The sequence below is a fragment of the Lactuca serriola genome, chromosome 9 (assembly GCF_051521515.1).
Source record: "Lactuca serriola cultivar US96UC23 chromosome 9, Lser_US96UC23_V15, whole genome shotgun sequence".
Classification (NCBI taxonomy): domain Eukaryota; kingdom Viridiplantae; phylum Streptophyta; class Magnoliopsida; order Asterales; family Asteraceae; genus Lactuca; species Lactuca serriola.
Genome location: NC_136416.1, coordinates 73,241,510 through 73,267,248, shown reverse-complemented (window position 1 = coordinate 73,267,248; position 25,739 = coordinate 73,241,510). Strand labels below are relative to the sequence as shown.

Sequence of the window (25,739 nt, the reverse complement as noted above, 5' to 3'; positions counted from 1 at the left end):
AGTATAATAGATTTCGTAATCCACGAATGAAAAGCACAAGATAATGCCTTAAATATGAAACAAAGTAACAACAAAGTTAAAAGGTCGGAAAAAATAAAACTATACTAGATGTCTAAAAATGTCACTTAAAATTCTACAAGGTAGTATAATGAAAACTTAAAATCCCTACAACTTATAAAGTGCAGGAAGTCATTGAGCTCCTAGGGTTTTATTTTTCGCGAACAGGGAAGAAGCTGCTGCCGCCGCCATGGTGCTCAAGTACGATCTCTTTCATTCACTCATTCTCTTCTTCATATTTGATCGCCGTATGATCGATTAAACATATACCGTCATCTACTTTATCTATATATTGCAATCCTGTATTCTTTCTATTGTTCGATAAGAAATCGAAGATACATTTTAGAAGTTATTGCAATGATCATTTTCCTCAAATATCAAATCAAGATGTGTTTTTAGCTAGATTATTATCGTGCTTCGCTTGTCTGTAAGTTAAGCGAGAGCTTATGGAAGCAATCGTTCAGATACATTATTGGTTTGTATATTAGGGTTTCAAACGCCATCGACTAAATCTCGTGAGCTAAGATACCTTCGAAGTATGCTATAATTTCCACCTTTTCAATTCGCAACTTCTCTGAGCATCTACATACATTTGATTTATTGCTTATCTCGGGATAAGATTTCGTTTTCATATGCCCAGTGAAAAGTACACCTTGAAATGATATGCTAATTAGCTAGTAGGATATTCTCACTTGATCTTCTGTTTATCTGCTTTCGTTTCTGAATACTGAATAGTATTTGGTTCCATTCTACATCAAGAACACCTAATTGGGATCTGTTTCTTATGTCGCTCATCTATATGCTGTATGAGTTTTGTTCTAATTTAATCTCTTTCCATGTTTATAGGACCGAGTTATGCAGATTCAGTGGCCAGAAGATTTATCCTGGAAGAGGAATTAGATTCATCAGATCTGACTCTCAGGTAACACAATCACATCTTTCTTCGAGTTTTTTCCCAAGTTACACATCAAACCATTAACATTTGTGCTTTCCAATCTTCCTCAAATTCAGGTCTTCCTGTTTGCAAATTCCAAATGCAAGAGGTACTTCCACAACAAACTGAAGCCCTCAAAGCTTACATGGACTGCAATGTACAGAAAGCAACACAAAAAGGTTACAACTTTTCCAACCTCCATCTTTCTCTACACATCAAAAACTCCTTTTTTTAGCTCAGGTTATTAACTCAAACGTTCTCAATCAGGACATTGCTCAAGAAGCTGTGAAGAAGAGGCGTCGTGCCACCAAGAAGCCATACTCCAGGGCCATTGTGGGAGCCACCCTTGAAGTTATTCAAAAGAAAAGAAGTGAGAAACCAGAAGTTCGTGATGCAGCTAGAGAAGCAGCTCTTCGGTATCATCTTTTTTTTTTCATCTTCTTTCTATCTTCTATGATGATGTTTTTGACTTGAAAGTGAAGAAGTATGTGATGATTTTGGTGGAAATTGCAGTGAAATTAAGGAGAGGATTAAGAAAACTAAAGATGAGAAGAAGGCAAAGAAAGCAGAGGTGGTGTCAAAGCAAAAGGGTCAAGGAAAGACAGGTGGCAATGCCCCAAAAGGCAAGGGGCCTAAACTTGGAGGTGGTGGCGGAAAGCGTTAAAAGTATTTGGTATTTATTTACTAGATATTTTTATTATTATTACATGTTAGACAAGATTTTGAGTGTTTTGTATTTGTTTTTGAGGTGTTTCTAATTATTCACAAGATTTGTTTTTGTGAAATTTGAAGTGGTCTAGTCTCTTGATTTTTGTTTTGGTGCGTGGGTTTGATCAATTCTAGGAGTCTAAACAATAACATGCAAAGTAAAATCTAATTTTAAATTTAAATTACATTAAAGTGGATCTATATATATATATATATATGAATAAATAACTGACTCAACCATAAAAGGTTCTTAGATATATCTTTGATGTAAAGACATGGAAATCACCTATTGATTGCCACTATATGTATCCACATGAGTAGATTTGAAAGGCTTGTTGATAGCATGTTGAATCAAAGAGTTTCCTTCTATGGTTTGTAGCAGTCAATCACAATGAAATGGAGGGATGCTGTAGTTTATAAAATCTTGATTCAAACATTTTAATGGTGTGAAAAATATGTTCTAAAGCTAAAAAATTATATTTATTAAAAAATGTGAGGAAATTAACAACCATTTTTAAAACATTAGTCAAAGTTTTTCTATTTTTGGTTTTCAATTTTGAACTAATACAAGGACATATCAAAATAGAAGTGTTTAGGCTATGAAAAACATAATGAATATAACGTTGTAATCCGAACTCAAAGTCAAACCCTCAAGATAGTTTCAAAGATTTCAATGATTTCAATCCCAATCTCAAGGGTCAAGCTCACAATGACAATTATTTACTTTTATTGTAAGAAAAAATAGGCTTGTTACAGACTTACAATAGCCTTTTAGGTAGCTTCATATAAGGTTTCGTTTTGTTTTTCGTTTGAAATGTTTTTTTCCCTTTCTAGCAGTATTCAATAAAGCTTTTGTTGTGAAGTATTATAGTATTAACCCTTCCTCCATGTTACCGCAATTTTAGTTTTTAAGACTTTTAACCTATCACTATGTAATAGAGTGTCTCGTGTTTAATTGTATATGCTAAAAATCGTTTGATCCTCAGAAATGTCTCTCTTAACAAAACCTTCAAACCCTTAAAAAAAAACCCAGTTACCTTTCAGTGTCCGGTTCTCACTTCTACAAATTACATGATATGGGCCGTTAAGATGGAAGCTATAATGGATGCTTGAGGGTTATGGGAATCCATAGAGTCGACAACTGGTGTGGTTGTAGACAAGAAGAAAAGCAAAATGGCTCATGCGTTCGTCTTCCAAGCAATACTAGAAGATATTTTGATGCAGGTGACTAAGAGGAAAACAACCCGTAAAGTGTAGAAGCCGCTAAAAACTCAGTTTGTTGGAGCAAATCAGGTTCAAAAGGCCAGGTTACACACATTGAAGAGTGAGTTCGAGGTGCTCTAACAGTGAGTCCATTGACTAGAATGTGGGGATGACTCGAAGTATAATGATGCTAGTGCAACATTGAACGACGAAGAACTGGTTCGAAAACTCTTTGATACGGTAACCGATAAATACATCCATCTTATTGCCTCCATGGAGTAATACTCATATGTAGAAGAAATGCGTTTTGAGGAAGCAATTGGTCGATTGAAAGCCTACGAAGACAGGTTAAAGCTTTGACAACGAGGATCGACGAGGGAAAATTCATTGTTGCTCACAAAGACGAAGGGCCAGACAACAAATAAACACAACAAGTAAACAAAAGAGCAAGGCGGCTGGTGGTCGTGGTAGAGGCTAGAATAGTGTTAAAGGCGATAGAGGTAACATACAAGGGGGTTGTGGAGCAGGTCGAGGTCGGGGTGATCGACATGATAGGAATTCGTCTCAAGAAGGTGGAAGATTAAATCAAAATCCTAGTGAAAAAAGTCACATAAGGTGCTTCGAATGCCAACAATACGGGCACTACGTATTGGAATGCCCGAACGAGAAGAAACAGGAACAAGAAGTGAACTTGACGAAGGGAATGGAAGATGAACCAACTCTCCTGTTGTCTGTTGAAGGGGATGACATATCAACAATGGCAATGCTAAATGAAGAGAAAGTGTTTCCTAAACTGCATGAAAGCCAGAACGATAACAATCGCGACATGTGGTAGCTCGACAACGGGGAAAGTAATCACATGACCGGGGAAAAAAATTGTTTGCAGAATTGAACGAAAGCGTCACGGGTCGGGTTCGGTTCGGTAACGACTCTACGGTTGAAATTAAAGGAAAAGGTACACTCTTGTTCCAACGCAAAAACAACGACCAGTAAGTGATCTCGGATGTGTATTTTATCCCGACTTTAACTAGCAACATCCTTAGTTTAGGTCAGTTAACTGAATTGGGATATGATGCTTGGTTACATAATGAAAACCTATGGGCTTATAATGAGCAAGGGCCGCTTGTGTTGAAGGTGCAAAGGTCGACAAATAGGTTGTATAAAATCGCACTAAAGGTTGCAAAACCGACATGCTTGGTAGTGTCTTTGGTTGATGACCCATGGATTTGGCATGCATGCTTGGGACATGCTAACTTCCAAAGTTTGGAAATAATGGGAAAGAAAGTGACGGTGTAACATCCAAAATTTCAAAAAAATTTAAACATTTTAAAACATGTCAAATTCATCAAATCATTACAACTTTGTTTTCAAAATATTAATTATCAGAGTATTTCCCAGAAACATGACATAACATGAGGAGTTGTACGTTCACGTCTTTGCCTTGCCGTGATCCCCTGATGTACCTGAAATAATAAACGGAAACTGTAAGCCTGAAAGCTTAGTGAGTTACCCCCAAAATACTGATACACATACAGTGCACATAGCAATATCAACATTAGCATATCATATCAATCAAGAACAGAACAACATGCACTGGGTCCACAACTTTACAAGCTGGACCACCCCTGGGCGCTCAGTACAAGTCTGGAATGCCTACCGGGCCCTCAGCTCATATCTGGAATGCCATCGAGCCCTCAGCTCGTATCTGGAATGCTCCCGAGTCCTCAGTATGAGTCTGGAATGCCTACCGGGCCCTCAGCTCATATCTGGAATACTCTCGGATTTGTTGGCTACCGCAGGGAGCAGTACACCCTCAACCCACCCCACATAAACAAATAAATGCACATGCAGGTAATCAATCAGTATCACAGGCAATCCTACAGATCTAGCTGACTAGCATATCAACTGGCATACATTACTAATTCAACTCAACATATCAATAACTACTAGGATATCCAATCCAATGGGCCGGACTTGGTGCCTCAGACCCCTTAGTATAGTGAGTATAACTCACCTCGTAGATGTCAGCTTGGTAAATAATCACAGCTCTCCGATCACTCGTCAAAGACTCCACCACCTATTACCATAATACGAACATGCTCATAAGTCTTCGTCCCCACAGGATACTCCCTAACCCAACTAGTTAACGTTGGTCAAAGTCAAAGTCCTTAGTCAAGGTCAACAGTCCATGTTGACCTTAACTCGTTGAGTACCCTCGGCTACTCGCCGAGTTCCTTGAAACCTTTACCCACTCGCCGAGTCACCAGGGTGACTCGTCGAGTTCCCACGATCCTCGATTGAGGCCCTAAGGCCACCCGTCGAGTTTCCTTCTAGTAACACGTCGATGCACACGCATTCCTAACTTAGGGAAAACTCATCCGACTCGCCGAGTTGTTCATGCAACTCGTCGAGTCTATGGCAATCTTCATTGGACTCGTCGAGTTGTTCTTCCAACTCGTCGAGTTCACGACTATATTCATACGACTCGCTGATTTGCCCTTGCGACTCGCCGAGTTCCTTCAGTCCTTAAGCCATACACACCCATTTTGAGCCATGCAACGACTCCAAACTACAGATCCAAGCTTCCAGGGCATGCCTTTCACGTAAAGTTGCAAACTTTACGTGCATGCATGGTTAAAAAGGTTCTTAGTGCCCAAAACTAAGCTCTTAATGGGTTTCATGCACAAGGGGGGCCTCATTCACATCCAAGACATGAACTTTATGGATCTAGAACTCGGAAATGGTCCAGATCTGAAGTTACAACTTCAAATCTAGCTTATGTCTTGCACTATCACCTTACTTACACCATAAAAACCCTAGATTCCAACATATGAGATCTAGAAGGGAAAAAGAGATAAAGATGTCGACTTGGTACCTTCGATGAGTACTAAATGAGGTAGATTTCGGATTCCACTCCTTCCTTGCTCCTATCCCTTTGTTTCTCCAAGCTCTTCCTTCCACAAAGCCCTTCTTTCAAGCTTCCAGTGCACAAAATGACACAATACACGGTTAGGGTTTTCTTTAGAGCTCTAACTGACTGTAAGGAGGCCAAATGAGGCTTAAGCCTCCTTAAATAGAGTGCAGAACCCGGGACTTAGGGTTTCTTCTGCCAACTCCATAGGATTGATGTAATGCTCAAAACACATCATAAAGAACTAACGCGTGTACGAAGCAGTTGAGTCCAGAACATCGTAGCTACCGTAGCAACATTATGACTACTGTACTAGGGGACTTGATGACATGCCCTAGCGAGCATGGAAGAGTCACACCCGGTCACAACAGAGAACTCTCCAAGGCGTAGCGTGCCCGGCCGGCTAAACCCAACGGAATCTCGTACCCACCAGCGCTCCTAAGAGAAGGGCGCTCTCGAAGAAAATTCGGCCCCGCCTGGGCCGCCTTTTGTTCCTAGACAAATACAATGGTAAGGAGACAAAGCAGATACTCAGAGCACTACTGCCACAACCAATCGTTAGCTCTGACAGATTCATGAGCACGATCCACCAATCAGCGTCCTTGATCCTGTCGGGTCTGACCCCCTTGTCCCATACAGACTACCAGGGAGTTTAGTATTAAAGGCTATCCTCAATACCTTGGGAAGTAAGTGATTCTCTACCAGTTTACTTTCACTCAACCCTAGAGAATACCTGTTGACTTGACCGTCGGAACTTTTTCCCGGGAGCTCCTTTTGGAGAATGGTTGCCGGCCTCTTTCTTACTGTGACCTCGCAGGTTCGCCGGAGTCACTCGGTCCGGAGGACATAGAGCAGAGTTCAAGGTCACATCAATATATATATATATATATATATATATATATATATATATATATATATATATATATATATATATATATCGATTTCTACTCCCTTAGTCTGAATTTTTCTTAGAGTTTAGGGTATTTTGGCAAGTTATGAGGTCCCTAGGAGTTTGACATCTAGTAGACATCAGCCTGAAGTTCTGCGAGTGCAAATTCTGGTCTTTTGTCTAGGAGAATCTCTGTAATTTAAGCTACACTCTTGTCTTTTCAGTGTAACTTATATTTATAGTCGTAAGTCGTTATTATTAACCTATAAATAAGAACTAAAATTAATTCCAATTTATAATACTAATTGATCTACTTATGTGAGAGCTGACTAGAATAGCCATGTTGGCTTTGTTGTTGGATTTTAGAAAGGCTATACGTCGAAATGGTCCTGCCTCCCAATTGTCTTGCATGGTTGATCCTTATTTGATAGAACTATCGGTGTTCACTGGAATGATTGATAGGTCTAGACTATTTTTAGTAGCATAGAATATTAGACTAATACTTAGTGATAATGACACTAGGTTACGAAAAAGGAAGTTACTAGAAGCGAAGCATTGTCTGAGTTTTGAGGCATCACTTTAACAAGTGAGTGCATAATTACTTTCATCTTACACATAGATATGAAGTATTTAAGATAATTACATGCTATAGGTGCCTATTATCTGTGCTCCTGATATCTATGCTAGACGAACGATCTAAACATGTTTTATTCGATTTAAACTATATATCTATTCTATATCGAAAAAATATATTAGCTAGAGATGGACAGATGAAAGATGAAACAGATGAGAGAGTCCTCAATTTTTTGGCTACGAAATCGAATAAGTAAAGATGGATAGATGAAAGATGAAATATACAAGAGAGGTCTTGACTATTTGGTACGATAGGTACTTGATGTTGAGTAATCTAGTGGAGTATAAATGACGACCACAAACTATTCTAGACAGTCAAGTGGAACGCTAGCGGGCTCGCAACCTGTAGGTGCTTTTAAACTAAGTGTTCACCAGGTGTACTCCATCCCCCCCCCCCCCCAACATGGTTACCTTATTGACATATATTGTTAAGGAATCCCCTGAGCATTATTGTCTATCCTGAAGATGATGCTTAGGATAGGTCCTTTGAGTTAGTTGCTTTAGGGACAGTAAGTGAGGATAATGAGAATGGGTAATCGGGTTGAATGATTTGATGAAAATACATAATTAAAATAATTTAATTATTATGGGTTGAAAATCCTATGTGCTCATGAAGCCCCCAAGTTTGGCTCACTCAGTTTCTAATATTACAGGTAGTGGCATAAGAGCATATATGTGATGATCAAATGAGATATTTATGGATTATATATCATTAGAATAACAAATGTTTGTAAGGCCATAATTATTTCCGTTTATGTTTATGTACTGTATTGACAATGACATCCCAAATTTTTTAATATAAATACATTTCTTCGGTAATGCTGTGATAATATCATTATCATGTTTTTGGGAACAAATTCCACATCATTATTCTTTAAAAAAAGATACTCTGATAATCATAAATAAACCGGTCTTTTCTGGCCGTTTAAGAGAACTAGGAATTTGTAGGATTTTTAGACTTAAACTTAGAATGCAAAGTTTTTTTCTCAGCTTCTAATTCGTTCTAGAGGGGTTTATGGTCTTCCAGAACAGCTATCCTTTTTTCGTTCCTCTTCTTTTAGGGTTGAATTCCTTATATATAATTTAAAACCGACAACAAATGTGTCATGTAGGGTCGCTAGACATGTCACGTTGTTTAAAGTATTTTCATTTTTATCGAACCATTCAACCTCCATGCGATATGTGATATATTTGGACGTGACATATACGATGTATTTTTCAATATTCTCTTTTGTTCTTTATCTTCACCATTTAGCTCCTAATTCTTCTATAACACCTGATCCTTGCATGTAAACTTCTTCCTTTAATTTAAAGTTTAATGTGGGGTTTTGGTCCTATGCAGGGCGTAAGGTAGCCTCCTACACATCGTGTATGGGGGAACTTGGATGTGAGGTTTAAGTGGGCTACACAGGGCGTAAGTATAGTTACACAGTGCGTAGCTACACAGAACCAAAACCTTAATCTTGGGGTTTTAATCCCTATTTAAAGGCTCTAACTCCCTTCAGGCTTTTCCATCCTCAACCTCTATCATCCCAAACAACCTTAGAAACTGTAATCCCTATTTGTGAGTTTTGACTATTGAGAGTGTTTTGTGTTCACTTTTGAAGGAAGAAGAAGATTATGGAACCACTTGGGAGCTCAAATCAGTATAAATCCAAAAGTTTCATCCAATCAACCATCTCAAGAAGGTATAAAATTCCGACCTTGATGCCATTTTATGATTAGATCAAGTTATGCTAAGAGTTTCATGCTTTTTCCCCATACCCATGGTGAATATGAGTAAGAGCTACTCCAAATAATTACAATATCATTTCCATATGCTTTAGAGTTGTTAAGTCACTAAAATAAGAGTTTGGTCACTCTCATCCATCCATGCATGATTTCTTAGCATTAGGTGACTTTTGGACCTAGGTTATGATTTTGTGCCCTTAGTATGCACGCAAATGGATAAAGTCAAAGAATTTATCCATTAAGACATTTATAAGATAGAGATATGGAAGTTGGAAGACTTTGGTTTGAATTAAGGGCTTAATAATTAAGTTAGGGCATCAAGGGTTTACGTAGGGTGTAAATCCCCTTATGCGGGGTGTAGCCCTGATTTTCCCTGTATTTTCCACCTTAGGCTCTATGCAGGGTGTAGAGCTGTTACGATGGGAGTATATTAGCTGGAAGTTGACTTTTGACTTTTTTAACTGTTGACCGTTGACTTTGACCAATTTTGACTTTAGGTCAAAGGGAACATTTTGAGTTGTAGATTGAGGCTTGGTCGATGTTTGTAGTATAGGTGACCTATAGAGTTAGTGTTTGGATTTGTGATCAGTTTAGTTACCTTTTAGACTTCAAGGTGAGTTTTCCTCACCGTGGGTCGAAGGTACCAATATCGGCACACTAGATTGAGTTATATTTCATTGTGTATAGGATGTTGCTATGCTATAGTGATATGTTAGATTGGTAGATCTGTATTATTACATGTATTTTCTGGTTATTGTTTATCTGTTGCATATGTCGACATAGTACAATTGCGTTTAGGCGGTATTGCTTTGTGTTGTAAACCAACAAACCCGAGAGCAATCCAGTCATAAACTGAGGGACGGGAGGGCAATCCAATCTTATGATATAGGGTTGAGAGTAAGCCAGTCATGAGCTGTGGGCCGGGAGCAGGCAATCCTGTCTCATGTTGTGGAATCATGGGCAATCCAGTCTAATGTTGTGGACCCAATATACATGCATTGTATATGTATTATTGTGTGGAGTATTTTGGAGGAACTCACTAAGCTTTGATTTACAACTGTTGGCTTCACAGTTTCAGGTATATCAGATGATCGAGCCAAGACGAACGCGTGACCTTACACATCCTCATGATTGATTATGTTTTTAAGAGACTTGATACTCTTATTCTATGGTTTTGTGTTGAAATAATGGATTACTATCTTATGGTTTGTGGAATAATTTCTATAAAAATGGAATTTTTTATTATGGCTTTTGGAATGTTACATCTTCCCTAGTTGAATTATCTATAAAATATAAACCCAAAACATGTTAAGTATCATTTATCTTATGGTAAAAGTACCTCCACATTTCGAACCTCGGGAGAGAAGTGATGGGTTTTATGCATAAGAAACAGTCCTATGTGCTCATACAAACCCTAATTCTTGGATCTAGGTTTCTCTATTGTACATGCTTTGAATCCAAGACTAATAAACTTAGATCTAACATATTATAAACTGAATTAGGGTTTATAGAATTACCTTTGATTGTTATATAGCAATAACAATCAATTCCTTGCTTGGATTGGCCTTAGAAAGCTTAGTGCCTCAAGTGCTGCACCTCTAATGGAGTCACAAACACCATATATAACTTGGATGAAGAGGAGAAGAAAGGAGGCTGCCCAAATATGACTAGAAACCCTAGAGAATCAGTTGTCCACGTTTTTGGAGCCTAAGGGGTCCTTTATATACTTGTGTAGGCTGCTAGGGTTTCAGTCAAAACCCTAATGGACAGCTTAAACTCTAAGCAGCCCATGGAACCTTCTGAATAAGGCCATGGACGAAAATATGATGGGCTTCCATCATAATTTCGTTCACCCCTTGATCCTTTAGCATTCCTTAGCCCAATAACTCAATTATCCAATAATTGCAGTCCAGTCCCCTGAATTTAATTAATCTCTTTTAGCCACAAAATTAATTCATAATTAATTATTGACTAATATTAATTAACCAATATGATTTCTCCTTTAATATATTATTCTCATAATATATTAATAAATCATATTTAAACCTTTTTCTCCTTAAATCATCCTACATATTGCTATGGTGAAGGCAACCCAAAAGGACCATGCTCATAATCGGGTCAAGTACATACCAAAATAGTTATGGACTTAGACACTAATCCAACAAGAAGTATATATATATATATATATATATATATATATATATATAGATTGGTACAATTATATAACTATATATATATATACATATTTTATGCAATGTTTGAATAAATTAAGCTATGGTTATATATATATATATATATATATATATATATATATATATATATATATTAAATCATTGCACAAAATATGTGTATAAATATAGTATAATTGTACCAATCTATAATCTCATTAACTATGAACGACCCCTCCCAAATTTGATGACCATTTTCAAATGTCAATTGCTCCATACTAACAACATTGTTGAATGCGCAAGCTAAATAAATTTCCAATAACTTTGGCTATAATGGTGGACTACAAACCGATTAGACTAATTGGTCTAAATTTTGTAACCAACATATAATTATCGCTCTTTGAGTCAGAGTTACAAATAAGGAATTATAGTTATTGGGCATAACCTCTGAATAAAAAATCCTCAACAAACTCCATAATATCATTTTGCATGATATCCTAATAACGTTTCAAGAAACTAAAAGGAAAACCATCAATGTCTAGAATTATGTCACTACGACAATACCAAACTTCATCTTTAGCATTGTGCACCGTGAAATCAAACTCAAAATAAACATAATGAGTCGAAGTCAAGCACTTGTACATGTGCATTCGTTTTTAACTGTATGTCATTCAAACTTTCAGAAAATTTCTTTATAAATTTTATGGAATATCTATTTAACCCAACTCATATTAGTAATATACCCATCTTGTTGACTCCACGTATCAAAAAATGGATAATCTTCTTTTTTAAAATTCCATGGAAAAACTTAAGTTGTTTCCTTCAATACTCTACTTTATATTTGTATTTTGATTCATATTAAAAGACTTAAGCTTGTAAATGTCTTTTAATTTTTTTTAAATGATATGTCGTTCCACCAACATATATCGAGTAGCATTTTGAGTTTCAACAACTTTATCAATATCAATAAAGTTGTTATGCAAATCATGTTTCTAACAAATTTCATCACGTATACCGATTACGTAGGTTTTAACATATGAGATAAAATTCGTTTCTAGGGTTGTAACCCATGCCCTTGGTTCCCCACCTCTCTTTGGCACTCCTTATCTTATCTTCCCCTCGACTCCTCTGTTGACATCCACCTAATTGTTCGTAATTGACATACTTGAAATATTGATCAATCAATCTTCGTGAATACACAATTGAATCTGTCCTTAGAATGTTAATTGCAAGAAATCCTGACATTCACCCCCGTGGACCCCCGACTCCTATTAGACAACAGCTAGCCACTTACCATCCAAGAGAATATAAATGTTTTATAAATTTAAACCAATAATTTTAATAACCAGTACTTAAAATATGTAAACTTAAAATTTTGAAGATGGTTAAAAGAAACTAAACAAAATATCATATACATTCCTCCATTGAAGTTATTGGATATAAATACTGAGTTTGGTCTTATAATTGATCTTAAAACTTTTATAAAAATATGAATCGTAAAGAGATCAATAATCGAACTTGAAACATCATATACAAGCATTGGCGGATTTAGGGGAGTTCCGGGGTGGCACCGGCAACCCCTAACTTTTCCGGGTGCAGTGGAAAAATTTTCGAAATTTTTTAAAATTTTTATTTTTTTCTACTATCGTGCAACCTAAGTTTCCCGTGCAACCCTTACTATGAAATCTTGCGTCCGCACATGTACAGAATATGTTATGAAAAAAAAAAAAAAAGTGAAAGTCGGGCAACATTGGGTGATTTGAACGATACGATCATCTAAATTAATAAACTGGACCTTTTGCTCAGCCTGAGTAATCGATTAATCGGCCCATAACCCATACCATAATCAAATACTTATATACGCATTAAAACTTCTTTTGAAGCGATAATATTTGTTTTTTTATATAAATAAATACTTTAGTAAAAACGTATGTATTTTAAAAAAAAACATAGTCATTTATAAATACATATTTGTATTATTTAAACCATATTTTTACATCGATATATGTATTTTTTATTATATTATTAATATCATAAAATTAAACCGTATTTTTTTTTACCTTATTACTACCTCATTACTTCCTTTATGATATTATTAAATTAACCAACTCCTAACCACAAACTAATAAAAAAGGTGAAATAAAAAAATGAAAAACAAAAACGAAAAACCGAAAACATAACAAAAAAATCACGAATCCAAATTGAATTAAACGAATAGAAAGACTGTGTGATCAGACTGATCCAGACCGAGACCGATCCGAAAAAATTATGCGGTCAAAGGACGGACCGTGTGTGGTCAAAGGACGAACTGTGAGCGGTCTTAACAAAAACCGATCACCGAAGAAAAAATCTGGGCCGCCCTAAGCCCGAGCCAAAACTCAGGACTATTTTTGAGATTGGGCCTTAGGCCCATAATAAAACAACTAAATAAGCATCAAACCATTCAAAGAGGTTTGACCCGTTTAGGTCAATGCGGTGTGAATCGTCTCAAATAATGAATCAACGGTAATATCCTGAAGCCGATTCTTCGGTTCTTCTTAAGAAATCGTTTACCCCTAACAATTAGGTAATTTTGTCAAATATATTTCCTTTCAGTTTCATTGCTTCAATTTCAAGTTGTTGATTGCTTGATTATCTATGCTATAATGGTTTACATGTATACAATTCAATACACTAATCATTTAAGTAATGATTTTTTCTGCTTTTGTAACCAGTAAATCAGAGCTTAAATGGTTGAAGTATATGAATTATGTTCCTGTAGAAATTCCCACCTTTGATTGTTTCCTATTTATTTTTGTTCTTCTCTGCAGCTTCAATCGCTAGAAGATGTATCATGATTCATGGTATTCTTATGAAGTTGGAAGCACTTATCTTGCTGTGAATGTTATTCTTCATAATGTTCTTCATGTACCACATTTCCAATTCAATAATCTGTCAATCAGCAAGTTGTGTCATCAATTAAAATCTCTTGTTGTATTTTCAGACAAGTTTTGTTTCTTATTGCAGGGCCTTTCTCTGAAGAGGCCTCTGGTTCTTGGTAGGCATCAGGCTGGACTATATTTCATGCATTCCAACCGGAAGAAGAACAGAGCAATTGCCCTTTATGTTACTTCAAATACCCCTTCAGATCCATCTGTCATTTTTTCTACTTCTGTTTCTAATAATGCTACCACAAACAATTCATTTCTATTGTGGCATAATAGGCTTGGACATTTACCATTGTACAAGTTGAAAGTTTTAAATCTTTTGAACAATGTAAAGATTAATTCTAATCTTTCTTGTGATATATGTTCTAGAGCTAGACAACACAAGTTACCTTTTGGTCAAAGTACGATTCATACCTCATCTCCTTTTGATCTAATTCATGTTGATACATGGGGCCCATATCACACTAAAACCTATAATGGAAAGCCTTATTTTCTTACTATTGTAGATGATTTTACTAGAACCACATAGACTCATCTTTTAAGTACCAAAAGTAACGCCTTTAATGTCATCAAAGGTTTCATTTGGATGGTTCTAACTCAATTTGGCAAGAGCATCAAATTCATAAGATTAGACAATGCTTATGAATTGGGATCAAATAATGAGGCCATTTCATTTTTTTCAAGAACAGGGCATTCTCCATCAAACAAGTTGCAGGAATACCCCTCAACAAAATGGAGTTGTTGAGAGGAAACACAAACATCTTTTGGAAACTTCTAGAGCTCTAATGTTGCAATCAAAACTACCCTTAAGTTTTTGGGGTGACTGTGTCTTAACTGCTAGTCATTTGATAAACAAATTTCCATCAAAAGTTTTAAAAGGAAATTCTCCTTATTTTGTACTATACGGTAAGCATCCTAGATATTCAGATTTGAAGAGTTTTGGATGTTTATGTTCTGTTAGTACCTTATCACACAACAGAGACAAATTTAAGCCCAGAGCTCTTCCAAGTATTTTTATTGGTTATCCATACGGCAAGAAAGGATATAAAATTTATGATATGACAACAAAGCAAATTCTTGTTTCCAGAGATGTCATCTTTCATGAACATATTTTTCCCTATTCTGATAATAAAACATCCTTTGAGCCCTTATTCCCAAGTGAGATCAACTTATGTCACTTTGATATTAATGTTCCTATTGTTACTGATGCTACTTCTGAAAATACCCAAAATACCCCTCATGATAGTTCTCAACCATTACATGTTCATACAGATCCTCCACCTGTTCTTAGACGCACCACCAAAACTCTCAAGACTCCTGCCCACTTGCAAGACTTTATTTGCAATAATGCTTCTTGCAAGTTCCAAAATCCTCAGTGTTATTCTTTTTTATCCTGTTCTCATAATGTCATTTATACTTCTTCACCAAAACATGTTTGCTTTTCTACCTTATCACAAGAAAGAAAACGGTTGATTCAAAATATGGATCAAATTTCTGAACCATCATGCTTTGAAGAGGCTGTATTAATACCTGAGTGGCATGAAGCTATGGCTAAAGAGTTTGAAGCCTTGGAAGCAAATAACACATGGGTTCTTGTTGATCTTTCTAATGGGAAGAAACCCATCGGTTGTAAATGGGTGTATAAAGTAAAATACAAGGCTAATGGTGAAGTGGAACGATGTAAAGGGAGATTAGTGGTTAAGGATTTACACAAAAGGCTGGAACTGACTATACAGAGACTTTTTCACCAGTGGTCAAAATGACTACTATCAGGGCTTTAATAGCTACTGCAGTTAATAAAGGATGGGATATGTATCAACTAGATGTGAATAACGCATTTTTGCATGGAGATCTACATGAAACCACCACCTGGTTTAAAGATGTCCAATCCAAATCAAGTTTGTAAACTTCAAAAATCATTATATGGGCTTAAGCAGGCATCAAGACAATGGCATGCTAGACTTTCTTCTGCTTTAAAGAATATTGGATATCAAAATTCCAAGAATGATTACTCCCTATTCTTTAAGAAAATGGGATGTCATGTTACATTTGTTGTTGTATATGTAGACAATATTATGATAACATGCAACAATAAAGAGGAGATCATGCAATTAAAAGCTTTTCTAGATTCAACTTTCAAGATCAAGGATCTTGGAAATCTTAATTTCTTTTTGGGCATTGAGGTATTGTATACTACACAAGGGACCATTCTCACTCAAAGAAAATTTGTTTCAGAAATGCTAAAGGAATTTAATTGCTCTGGAAATACAGTTTTCCCTCTGCCATCAAATCAGAAATTACTCCGTTCTCAAGGGGATCATTTAGAAAATCCAGAAGTATTCAGAAGATTGGTTGGCAAATTAAATTTCCTATTCAACACCAGACCTGATTTGGCTTTTTCTGTACAACATCTTAGCCAATTCATGTCAGATCCTAGATCTCCTCACTTGGAAGCAGCTATGCATGTCCTTAAATATCTTAACAATGATCCAAATCAAGGATTGTTAATGGACAATAGTGATGAATTTTCATTAAGAGCTTATTGTGATTCTGATTGGGCTTCTTGCCCCCAATCTAGAAGAAGTATTAGTGGATTCATTATTTTTCTTGGTGATAGACCAATTACTTGGAAATCCAAGAAGCAAATTACTATCTCCTTATCTTCAGTAGAAGCTGAATATAGGAGTATGAGAAGGGTTATAGCTGAATTTTACAAGATTGTTACAGGAGTTTACTGTCCCCAATTTAACTCATGTTCCTGTTCACTGTGATAATCTAGCTGCTATACACATCGCTCGAAACCCTGTATTTCATGAGAGGACAAAACACATGGAGATCAATTGCCATTTTGTCCGAGAAACTACAAGATGATTTGATTTCTCTCAAGCATGTTCCAACATAATCCCAATTAGCTGATGTTTTTACAAAGAATCTTTCAAGTAAACAACACAACCATTTGGTCAGCAAGTTAGGAGTTCATCATCTCCCAACTTGAGGGGGGATGTTAGTGTTATCCTTGACTTATGTTGACCTCACAGGTTTATCACGTGATTGGTTGTTAGAGAATTAGTTTTACTCTGATTAGATTAGTTTGTACAGATTATATAATCTCTTATTCTTCAGTATTGTAATAACAGTTTGGGAATAATGAAAATAGTTTTTCTCTCTCTAACTCTTCACAAATCATCACTTATAAACCCCCAAAGCTTTAATGAGTGTGTTTTTGTAAATGTATTCGGATTTAGGGGTTGTTTGATAAAATTGAACAATTTAGTGTTAAATGGTTCCAACCTCTTAACGGTGAAGAGAACTATATATGTTCCTTAACAATTAAGAAGGTTTTGATTCATTAGGAGGTCATTTAGAGACTATACGCACACACTTCATTAACTAACTTGGTTCCATGCGCCCTATCACAATCCCAAATTTCCTTATCATTGCTAGTGATTATCACTCGAATCCAACTGTCCATATTCATTTAAAATATAAATATAAATAATGTTTTCATTAAATTTATCGAATAGCTTTTTGATTTATCCACCATATGAGAAGATCACAAAGAGACTTGGTGAATAATGATAATGGTTGGATGTTCTTCAAAGCATAGAACCAATTGAATGTTCTTTCGAATATAATTTACAAATTCTCAAAATAATAGTAATAAACTAATTATAATGATAATTTTAAAATAATCAATTTAGAATAATCCATACGGATTACCATGTTAGTAGTGTTACCGAATTATTCTTTCAAATTTGAAAGAATGACATTATTGATATCGTTTTTTTTATAGTTTAAATACTTACAATATGAAAGAAGAGGGGGAAGTAAAGAGTTGGTGGAGTGTTGAAGTGTGGGCACGGAGCACCAAATTTAGAATGTGTGGTCACCGAACATCGAAGGGGTGTGGTATTACTGTGTTACCATCATACAACGTCATACCATTGACCACTATGCACATTCTCTTTGATAGTATGTTATTTTACCGTGATAATAATAATTATGCTTATACAAATTATGATTTGGTTATAATAGATTTCTGCATCCACGAAAAAAAAGCACAAGATAATGTCTTAAATATGAAAGTAAGTTGATTTGTGCTAAATATGTAAAAAAAAATGCACGAGGTTATGGGTTACTTTGTCAAATAAAAACAACAAAGTTAAAAGGTCGGAAAGAATAAAACTATACTAGATGTGTAAAAGTGTCACTTTAGATTCTACAAGGTAGTATAATGAAAACTTAAAATCTCTTTCATTCACTCATTCCCTCCTGGGTTTTATTTTTCGCGAACAGGGAAGGGAAGCTGCTGCCGCCGCCATGGTGCTCAAGTACGATCTCTTTCATTTGTCAAATATCTTTTCCTTTCAGTTTCATTGCTTCAATTTCAAGTTGTTGATTGCTTGATTATCTGTGCTATAATGGTTTACATGTATGCAATTCAATACACTAATCATTTAAGTAATGATTTTTTCTGCTTTTGTAACCAGTAAATCAGAGCTTAAATGGTTGAAGTATATAAATTATGTTCCTGTAGAAATTCCCACCTTTGATTGTTTCCTTATTATTTTTTTTTGTTCTTCTCTGCAGCTTCAATCGCTAGAAGATGTATCCTGATTCATGGCTGGGGCATTAGTCTCAATTGATCTGATTCTCAGGTGTAAAGGTAAGAAAATACTTTACATGTTCTTAAACCCTAAACCCCTCAAAATTCATCTTCAAAATGCATAAGATCTTCCCTCGTTCAATCCGAGTTCTACAATCAATCTCGATATCTCAAAACCCCCAAAAGTTCACTCCTTGCTGTCTTCGCGATTTTTCACAATCAACCTCAATACCCAAAAAGCAACAACGAGTTCGAGACCATGGATACGATAACTACATGGAAATCGAGAAAAAAATACGCAAAGTCCTCAAAGTTCAAGAACTCATCCTCTCTCAACCCAACTCCATGGTTTCCTCTGCTCGTCTAGACAACCTCTCGCGCAGACTCGGCTTCAAACAATTCGAAGCAGGTCGTTTCATCCTCAAATTCCCACACATTTTCGATGTTTTTGAACACCCAGTTCAAAGAATCCTTTATTGCAGACTTACACGAAAAGCCCTAATCCAAATCCAACAAGAAAACGAAGCTCTAATTAACCAAATCGACCATGCTGTCACCAGATTAAGGAAGCTCTTAATGCTATCAAACACCGGACAACTAGGGCTTGACCATGTTCGAATTGCTAGCAGAGAATTTGGACTTCCCGACGACTTTGAATTCTCGATAATTCTAAAACACCCACAATTTTTCCGATTGTTTGAAGATAAAGAAAGCAAAACCAAGTACATCGAGATAGTAGAAAGAGACCCAGATTTAGCTGTTTGTGCTATAGAGAAGATGAGGGAAAAAGAATACAGAGAAAAAGGTGGAGAAGCTGAAAACATTAGATTCTCATTTCTTATAAACTTTCCCCCTGGTTTCAAAACTGGGAAGTATTACAAGATAGCTGTTTGGAAATGGCAAAGGCTTCCTTATTGGTCGCCATATGAAGATGTATCTGGTTATGATATGAGATCACTTGAAGCTGAAAAGAGAATGGAGAAGAGAGCGATTGCAATGATTCATGAGATTTTGTCTTTAACTGTTGAGAAGAAGATTAGTTTGGAGAGGATTGCTCATTTTAGGGTTACAATGAATCTGCCTAAAAAGCTTAAAGATTTTCTTCTTCAACATCAGGGTGTGTTTTATATTTCTACAAGAGGGAATTATGGGAAGCTTCATACGATTTTTCTTAGGGAGGCGTATAATAGAGGGGAGTTGATTGAACCTAATGAGTTGTATTTGGCTAGAAGGAATTTGGCTAAATTGATTACTTTGAGGAGGCCTAATATGGAACATGAGCTTGTTTATTATAGAAGGGAAAGGGTGAGTAATGATTTGGATAGAATTAATGAAGACAATGAGGGGAATGAAGGTACGGAATCGGAATTGGAATCGGAAATGGAAAGGGAAAGGGGTGGTGAGTCTTGTGACACTGATGAAAATTGAAATTGACGAATATACGCATAATTGATAACTTCATATCTATCAAATGTTCTCAATCAGGACATTGCTCAAGAAGCTGTGAAGAAGAGGCGTCGTGCAACCAAGAAGCCATACTCCAGGGCCATTGTGGGAGCCACCCTTGAAGTTATTCAAAAGAAAAGAAGTGAGAAACCAGAAGTTCGTGATGCAGCTAGAGAAGCAGCTCTTCGGTATCATCTTTTTTTTTTTTTTCATCTTCTTTCTATCTTCTATGATGATGTTTTTGACTTGAAAGTGAAGAAGTATGTGATGATTTTGGTGGAAATTGCAGTGAAATTAAGGAGAGGATTAAGAAAACTAAAGATGAGAAGAAGGCAAAGAAAGCAGAGGTGGTTTCAAAGCAAAAGAGTCAAGGAAAGACAGGTGGCAATGCCCCAAAAGGCAAGGGGCCTAAACTTGGAGGTGGTGGTGGAAAGCGTTAAAAGTATTTGGTATTTATTTACTAGATATTTTTATTATTATTACATGTTAGACAAGATTTTGAGTGTTATGTATTTGTTTTTGAGGTGTTTCTAATTATTCACAATATTTGTTTTTGTGAAATTTGAAGTGGTCTAGTCTCTTGATTTTTGTTTTGGTGCATGGGTTTGATCAATTCTAGGAGTCTAAACAATAACATGCAAAGTAAAATCTGATTTTAAATTTTAATTACATTCAAGTGGATCCATATAGACATGAATAAACAACTAACTCAATTACCTTTGTAAAGACATGACAATCACCTATTGATTGCCACTATATGTATCCACATGAGTAGATTTGAAATGCTTGTTGATAGCATCTTGAATCAAAGGGCTTCCTTTTATGGTACGTATCAGTCAATAACAATGAAAGGGAGGGGTAATGAAGTTTATAAAATCTTGATTCAAGCATCTTAATGGTGTGAAAAATATGTTCTAAAGTCCAAAAAAACCATATTTATTAAAAAATGCGAGGAAATTAACAAACATTTTTAAAACATTTGTCAAAGGTTTTTTTATTTTTGGTTTTCAATTTTGAACTAATACGAGGGCATATCAAAATAGAAGTGTTAGGCTATGAAAACATAATGAGCATGACATTGTCAGCTATTACAATGTATTGGATAATGATGATCATACGAACTCAAAATCAAACACTCAATATAGTTTCAAAGATTCCAATCCCAATCTCATGGCCCAAGCTCACAATGACAATTTGCACGCTGTGTTGATTACGGTTCTTCGTGATACTAGGATGGTGGACCAAATTTTTTAACACCTTATTTACTTTTATTGTAAGAAAAAATAGGCCTGTTACAGTAGCATTTTAGTTACGCAGCTTCAATATCTGGTTTTGTTTAGTTTTTCATTTGAAATGTTTTCCCTTTCTAGTAGTATTCAAAAGCTTTGGTTGTGAAGTATTACAATAGTAACCCTTTATCCATGTTATTATAATTTCTATTTTTAAGGCTTTTAATCCATCACTTAATATCAGAGCACAAGGTTGGTGTTTAATTGTATATGTCAAAAACCATTCCATCCTCAGAAATGTCTCTCTTAACAAACACCTCAAACCCTCCCAAAGAAAACCAAGTTACCTTTCAGTGTCCGTTTCTCACTTCTATGACATGACATGGGCCATTAAGATGAAAGCTATAATGGATGCCCAAGAGTTATGTGAATCCATCGAGCCGACAACTGGTGTGGTTGTAGACGAGAAGAAAAGCAAAATGGCTCGTGTGTTCATCTTCCAAGCAATACTAAAAGATGTCCTGATGCAGGTGGCTAAGAGGAAAACAACCCGTGAAGTGTGGGGGTCGCTAAAAACTCGGTTTGTTGGAGCAGATCGGGTTCAAACGCCCAGGTTACACACGTTGAAGAGTGAGTTCGAGGCACTCTGAATGAAGGACGAAGAACTGGTTCGAAAACTCTTTGATACGGTAACTGATAAATACATCTATCTTATTGCCTCCATGGAGCAATACTCATATGTAGAAGAAATGCGTTTTGAGGAAGCAATAGGTCGATTGAAAGCCTACGAAGACAGGTTAAAGCTTCGACAACGAGGATTGACGGGGAAAATTCATTGTAGCTCACAAAGACGGAGGGCCAGACAACAAGTAAACAGAAAAACAAGGCAACTGGTGGTCGTGGTAGAGGCTGGAATAGTGATAAAGGTAGTAGAGGTAGCATACGAGGGGGTTGTGGAACAGGTCGAGGTCGGGGTGATCGACATGATAGGAAATCGTCTCAAAAAGGTGGAAGATCGAATCAAAATCGACGTGACAAAAGTCACATAAGGTGCTTCGAATGTCAACAATACGAACACCACACATTGGAATACCCGAACAGGAAGAAATAGGAACAAGAAGTGAACTTGACGAAGGGAATGGAAGATGAACCAACTCTCTTGTTGTGTGTTGAAGGGGAGGACATATCAACAATGGTAATGCTAAATGAAGAAAAAGTGTTTCCTAAACAGCATGAAAGCCGAAATGATAGCAATCGTGACATGTGGTACTGTAACGCCCCGTTCCTAAAAGTACTTATTTGTGAGTCCCCGAGATTTAAGAGGAAGGGTATTTTGGTCCTTGTGTGGGAAAAGTGGAAGAGAGGGCCAAATATGAAAGTTGGGATACGCCGAGTACGCCCATCGTAAGCTGGGATTACGCCCAACGTAGAGCGTAATTGGAAGCGGGTGCAAGGTTGAGTACGCCCAGCGTACTAGAGGTACGCCCAGCGTACTCTCAGAGTTCTAAAACCCTAAAATTAGGGTCAGCCACTATATAAGGAACATGTTGGTTCTTACCCTAGCCTCCATAAGTTCTCTCTTAACCCCAGAAACCCTAGATAGCCGTTCCACCTCCATTGTTGGGTGTGTTTGGCCTTGGAAAGCTCATTTTGGCAAATGAGAGGCTAGAAGAAGAAAGAGGAAGTTGTCAAAGAAGGAGTTGAGTGGCTGGAGCTTATAGATCTGGAAAGATATCATCCTTCGGAGCCTATCTGAGGTATAAAGCTTCTTGCTTGTCATTTATATTGCATAGATCTAAGTGTTGTGAAGTTTTGACATCATTCTTGTCCCAAAAGTCCTCATCTTGATGGATGTTTTGAGTTGGTCGAGATTATCTGTCCTTTCAGACCTTTGGAGAGGTCTTGAGTGAGAAAAATGAGGTCCCAAGGGCTGGGGTTGTTCCATGTGTGAGATAAGTAGGTCTTAATGGATTAAGACCTTGGATTAAGAGCTTTATGGACGTCCCAAGTGATAAAGTTTGAGACTTTATGAATCTTAGGCATATTTGGCCTAAGGATCTGAAGTTTGGGCTTAAGAGCTTAAGCCATTAAGAAGTTATGAGGACTTAATGAGCAGCGAAGTTACGCCCCGCGTTGCGAGTCAGTGCCCTGATCCCCAGTTGCGAATCAGCGTGTACGCCCAGCGTACCAAGGAGGGTACGCCCAACGTACTCCCTCTGTTGGGTTTTTCATTTTGGGCCCTAGGGATTGGGCTGTTATTGGGCTGCTGGATTTTGGGCCGTGACTGGACATATTGGATGGAGTATTGTGGACCCATTAGTTGTTATGGACCATGGGTCTAGGCCCATTTGGTGTGGTGGGCCCAATTTAGTAAATTGGGCCAATAGTGGGCTTTGCTTCGGACTTTTGGACTTTGGGCCATTAGTGGGCTTGAGAGCTTACCTAGTGTTGGGCCGGATTGAGTTAAGGGTAAAATGGTCAATTTACCCTTGGAAGAGTATTGTGCTTAGCCTAATGATTATTTGTGCTATGTTGGCTAGTTCGGGCTTTTCGGTGAGTCGATGATTCGAGAATCTGCTTCTTCAGTTTAGAGTTTCGGCAGTGGCGAGGTGAGTTATCCTCACTATATCAATAGGGTCTAAGGCACCAAGGCCGGCCCTTTATCGGATTGAGATCTGGGTATTTGTTGTTATGTTATTGCTTTGATATGTTTGCATCCTGGTTGCTAGGATGGTATATGCTAGTGACCGGTTAGGTCGGTATCCTGGTTAGGATGATGATATGTTATGTGATCTGCTAGATCGGCTTGTTGACTGTGAATTGTTATATGATTGTATGTTTATGTGCACATGGTTGTTTGGACTGGAGTGGGGCTGAGGCGAGTCCTGCTTTGTGCTGTAGGCCAAGATACCCAGGGCAGACTGGTTGTCCTGAAGGCCCAGCAAGCAGTCCGGATAGGATGTAGGCCCCAAGAGGGCGGACCAGACGTGCCGGAGAGTGGACCAGGCCAACTGAAGGCCCAATGCGGGCGGACCAGTCATACTGTAGACTCAGAGAGTGGACCAGGTGGATTGAAGGCCCGGTGCGGGCGGACCAATCACACTGTAGACTCGATGTATATGGCTAGACTCGGAGGGTGGACCAGGTGGACTGTTGGCCGGTGCGGCGTACCAGTCACACAGTAGACCCGAAGTGCATGCCTGTTCTGTGTTCTGATATGATATGGCATGTTATGCGTGTATGGTATATGTGGTTGGTATTTTGGGGGTATCTCACTAAGCTTTCGGGCTTACAGTTGTGGTTTAATGTTTTTCAGGTTCTTCAGGAGACCGTGGCAAGGCAAAGGCGTAATCGTACCGCTCCTCATGATTATGTTTTATGATGTGATTCTAGGAAGATTCTGATAATAATTGTATTGAAAACTTTTTTGTAATAACATTGAGAAAATGGGTTGTTTTTGAAAAGTTAAAATTGGTTGAATTTTTATGGTCGTTACAGGTACCTCAACAATGGGGCAAGTAATCACATGTCCGGGGAAATAAATTTGTTTGCAGAATTGAATGAAAGCGTCATAGGTCGGGTTTGGTTCGGTTACGACTCTACAGTTGAAATTAAAGGAAAAAAAGTACACTCTTGTTCCAATGCAAAAACGGTGGCCAGTTAGTGATCTCAGATGTGTATTTTATCCCGACTTTAACTAGCTAGCAACATCCTTAGCTTAGGTCACTTAACTGAAGTAGGTTATGATGCCTAGTTACATAATGAAAACCTATGGGTTTATAATAAGCAAGGGACGTTTGTGTTGAAGGTGCAAAGGTCGACGAATAGGTTGTATAAAATCGCACTAAAGGTTGCAAAACCAATGTGGTTGGCATCTTCTTTGGTTGATGACACATGGATTTGGCATTCCTGCTTGGGACACACTAACTTCCACACTTGGGAAATAATGGGAAAGAAAGGGATGGTGACCGAAATGTCATGTGTCTTACATCCAAAACATCTGTGCAAAAGGTGTGTTGTGCCAAAACAAACAAGGCAAAGCTCTCCTAATGAAGCTCAAAGGAGAGCCTCCAAGCCGTTGGAGCTCTTGCACACCGATCTCTGTGGCCAATAACGCCACAATCAATGGGAGGTAACAAATTTTTTTTATTGATTGTTGATGATTGGTGTAGATATATGTGGGGTTTTCTACTTAGATCAAAAGATGAAGCGTTAGCAAAGTTCAAGCTGAGATGGAAACTGAGCATAAGGTAAAGATACTAAGGACATATCTGGGAGGCGAGTTCAACTCACCAGC

The 25,739-nt window shown here is 37.3% G+C and overlaps 2 protein-coding genes across 2 annotated transcripts; both read left to right on the top strand.

Annotated features, from left to right (window-relative positions):
* The first annotated feature begins 108 nt into the window (after nucleotides 1–108).
* Nucleotides 109–1,803, top strand: LOC145072703 (large ribosomal subunit protein eL24y-like). The gene is made up of 5 exons (XM_079019168.1): nucleotides 109–258; nucleotides 904–979; nucleotides 1,069–1,170; nucleotides 1,259–1,407; nucleotides 1,505–1,803. The coding sequence occupies exons 1-5, from the start codon at nucleotides 248–250 to the stop codon at nucleotides 1,653–1,655; spliced, it is 489 nt and encodes a 162-aa protein (XP_078875294.1). The 5' UTR covers nucleotides 109–247; the 3' UTR covers nucleotides 1,656–1,803.
* Nucleotides 1,804–18,410: 16,607 nt separating this feature from the next.
* On the top strand, nucleotides 18,411–20,642 carry LOC145072702 (protein ROOT PRIMORDIUM DEFECTIVE 1-like). Its single transcript, XM_079019167.1, has 4 exons — nucleotides 18,411–18,492; nucleotides 18,752–20,166; nucleotides 20,253–20,401; nucleotides 20,503–20,642. The coding sequence occupies exons 2-3, from the start codon at nucleotides 18,885–18,887 to the stop codon at nucleotides 20,333–20,335; spliced, it is 1,365 nt and encodes a 454-aa protein (XP_078875293.1). The 5' UTR covers nucleotides 18,411–18,492; nucleotides 18,752–18,884; the 3' UTR covers nucleotides 20,336–20,401; nucleotides 20,503–20,642.
* Nucleotides 20,643–25,739: the final 5,097 nt, after the last annotated feature.

Bases quoted from the DNA above. Each gene is read 5' to 3' on its own strand.
- LOC145072702 (XM_079019167.1), top strand. From the start codon at position 18,885: ATGCATAAGATCTTCCCTCGTTCAATCCGAGTTCTACAATCAATCTCG. The intron at 20,167-20,252 runs GTGAGTCTTGTG...GTTCTCAATCAG, and splicing joins AATGGAAAGGGAAAGGGGTG to GACATTGCTCAAGAAGCTGT.
- LOC145072703 (XM_079019168.1), top strand. The intron at 1,171-1,258 runs GTTACAACTTTT...GTTCTCAATCAG, and splicing joins ACAGAAAGCAACACAAAAAG to GACATTGCTCAAGAAGCTGT. The intron at 1,408-1,504 runs GTATCATCTTTT...TGGAAATTGCAG, and splicing joins GCTAGAGAAGCAGCTCTTCG to TGAAATTAAGGAGAGGATTA.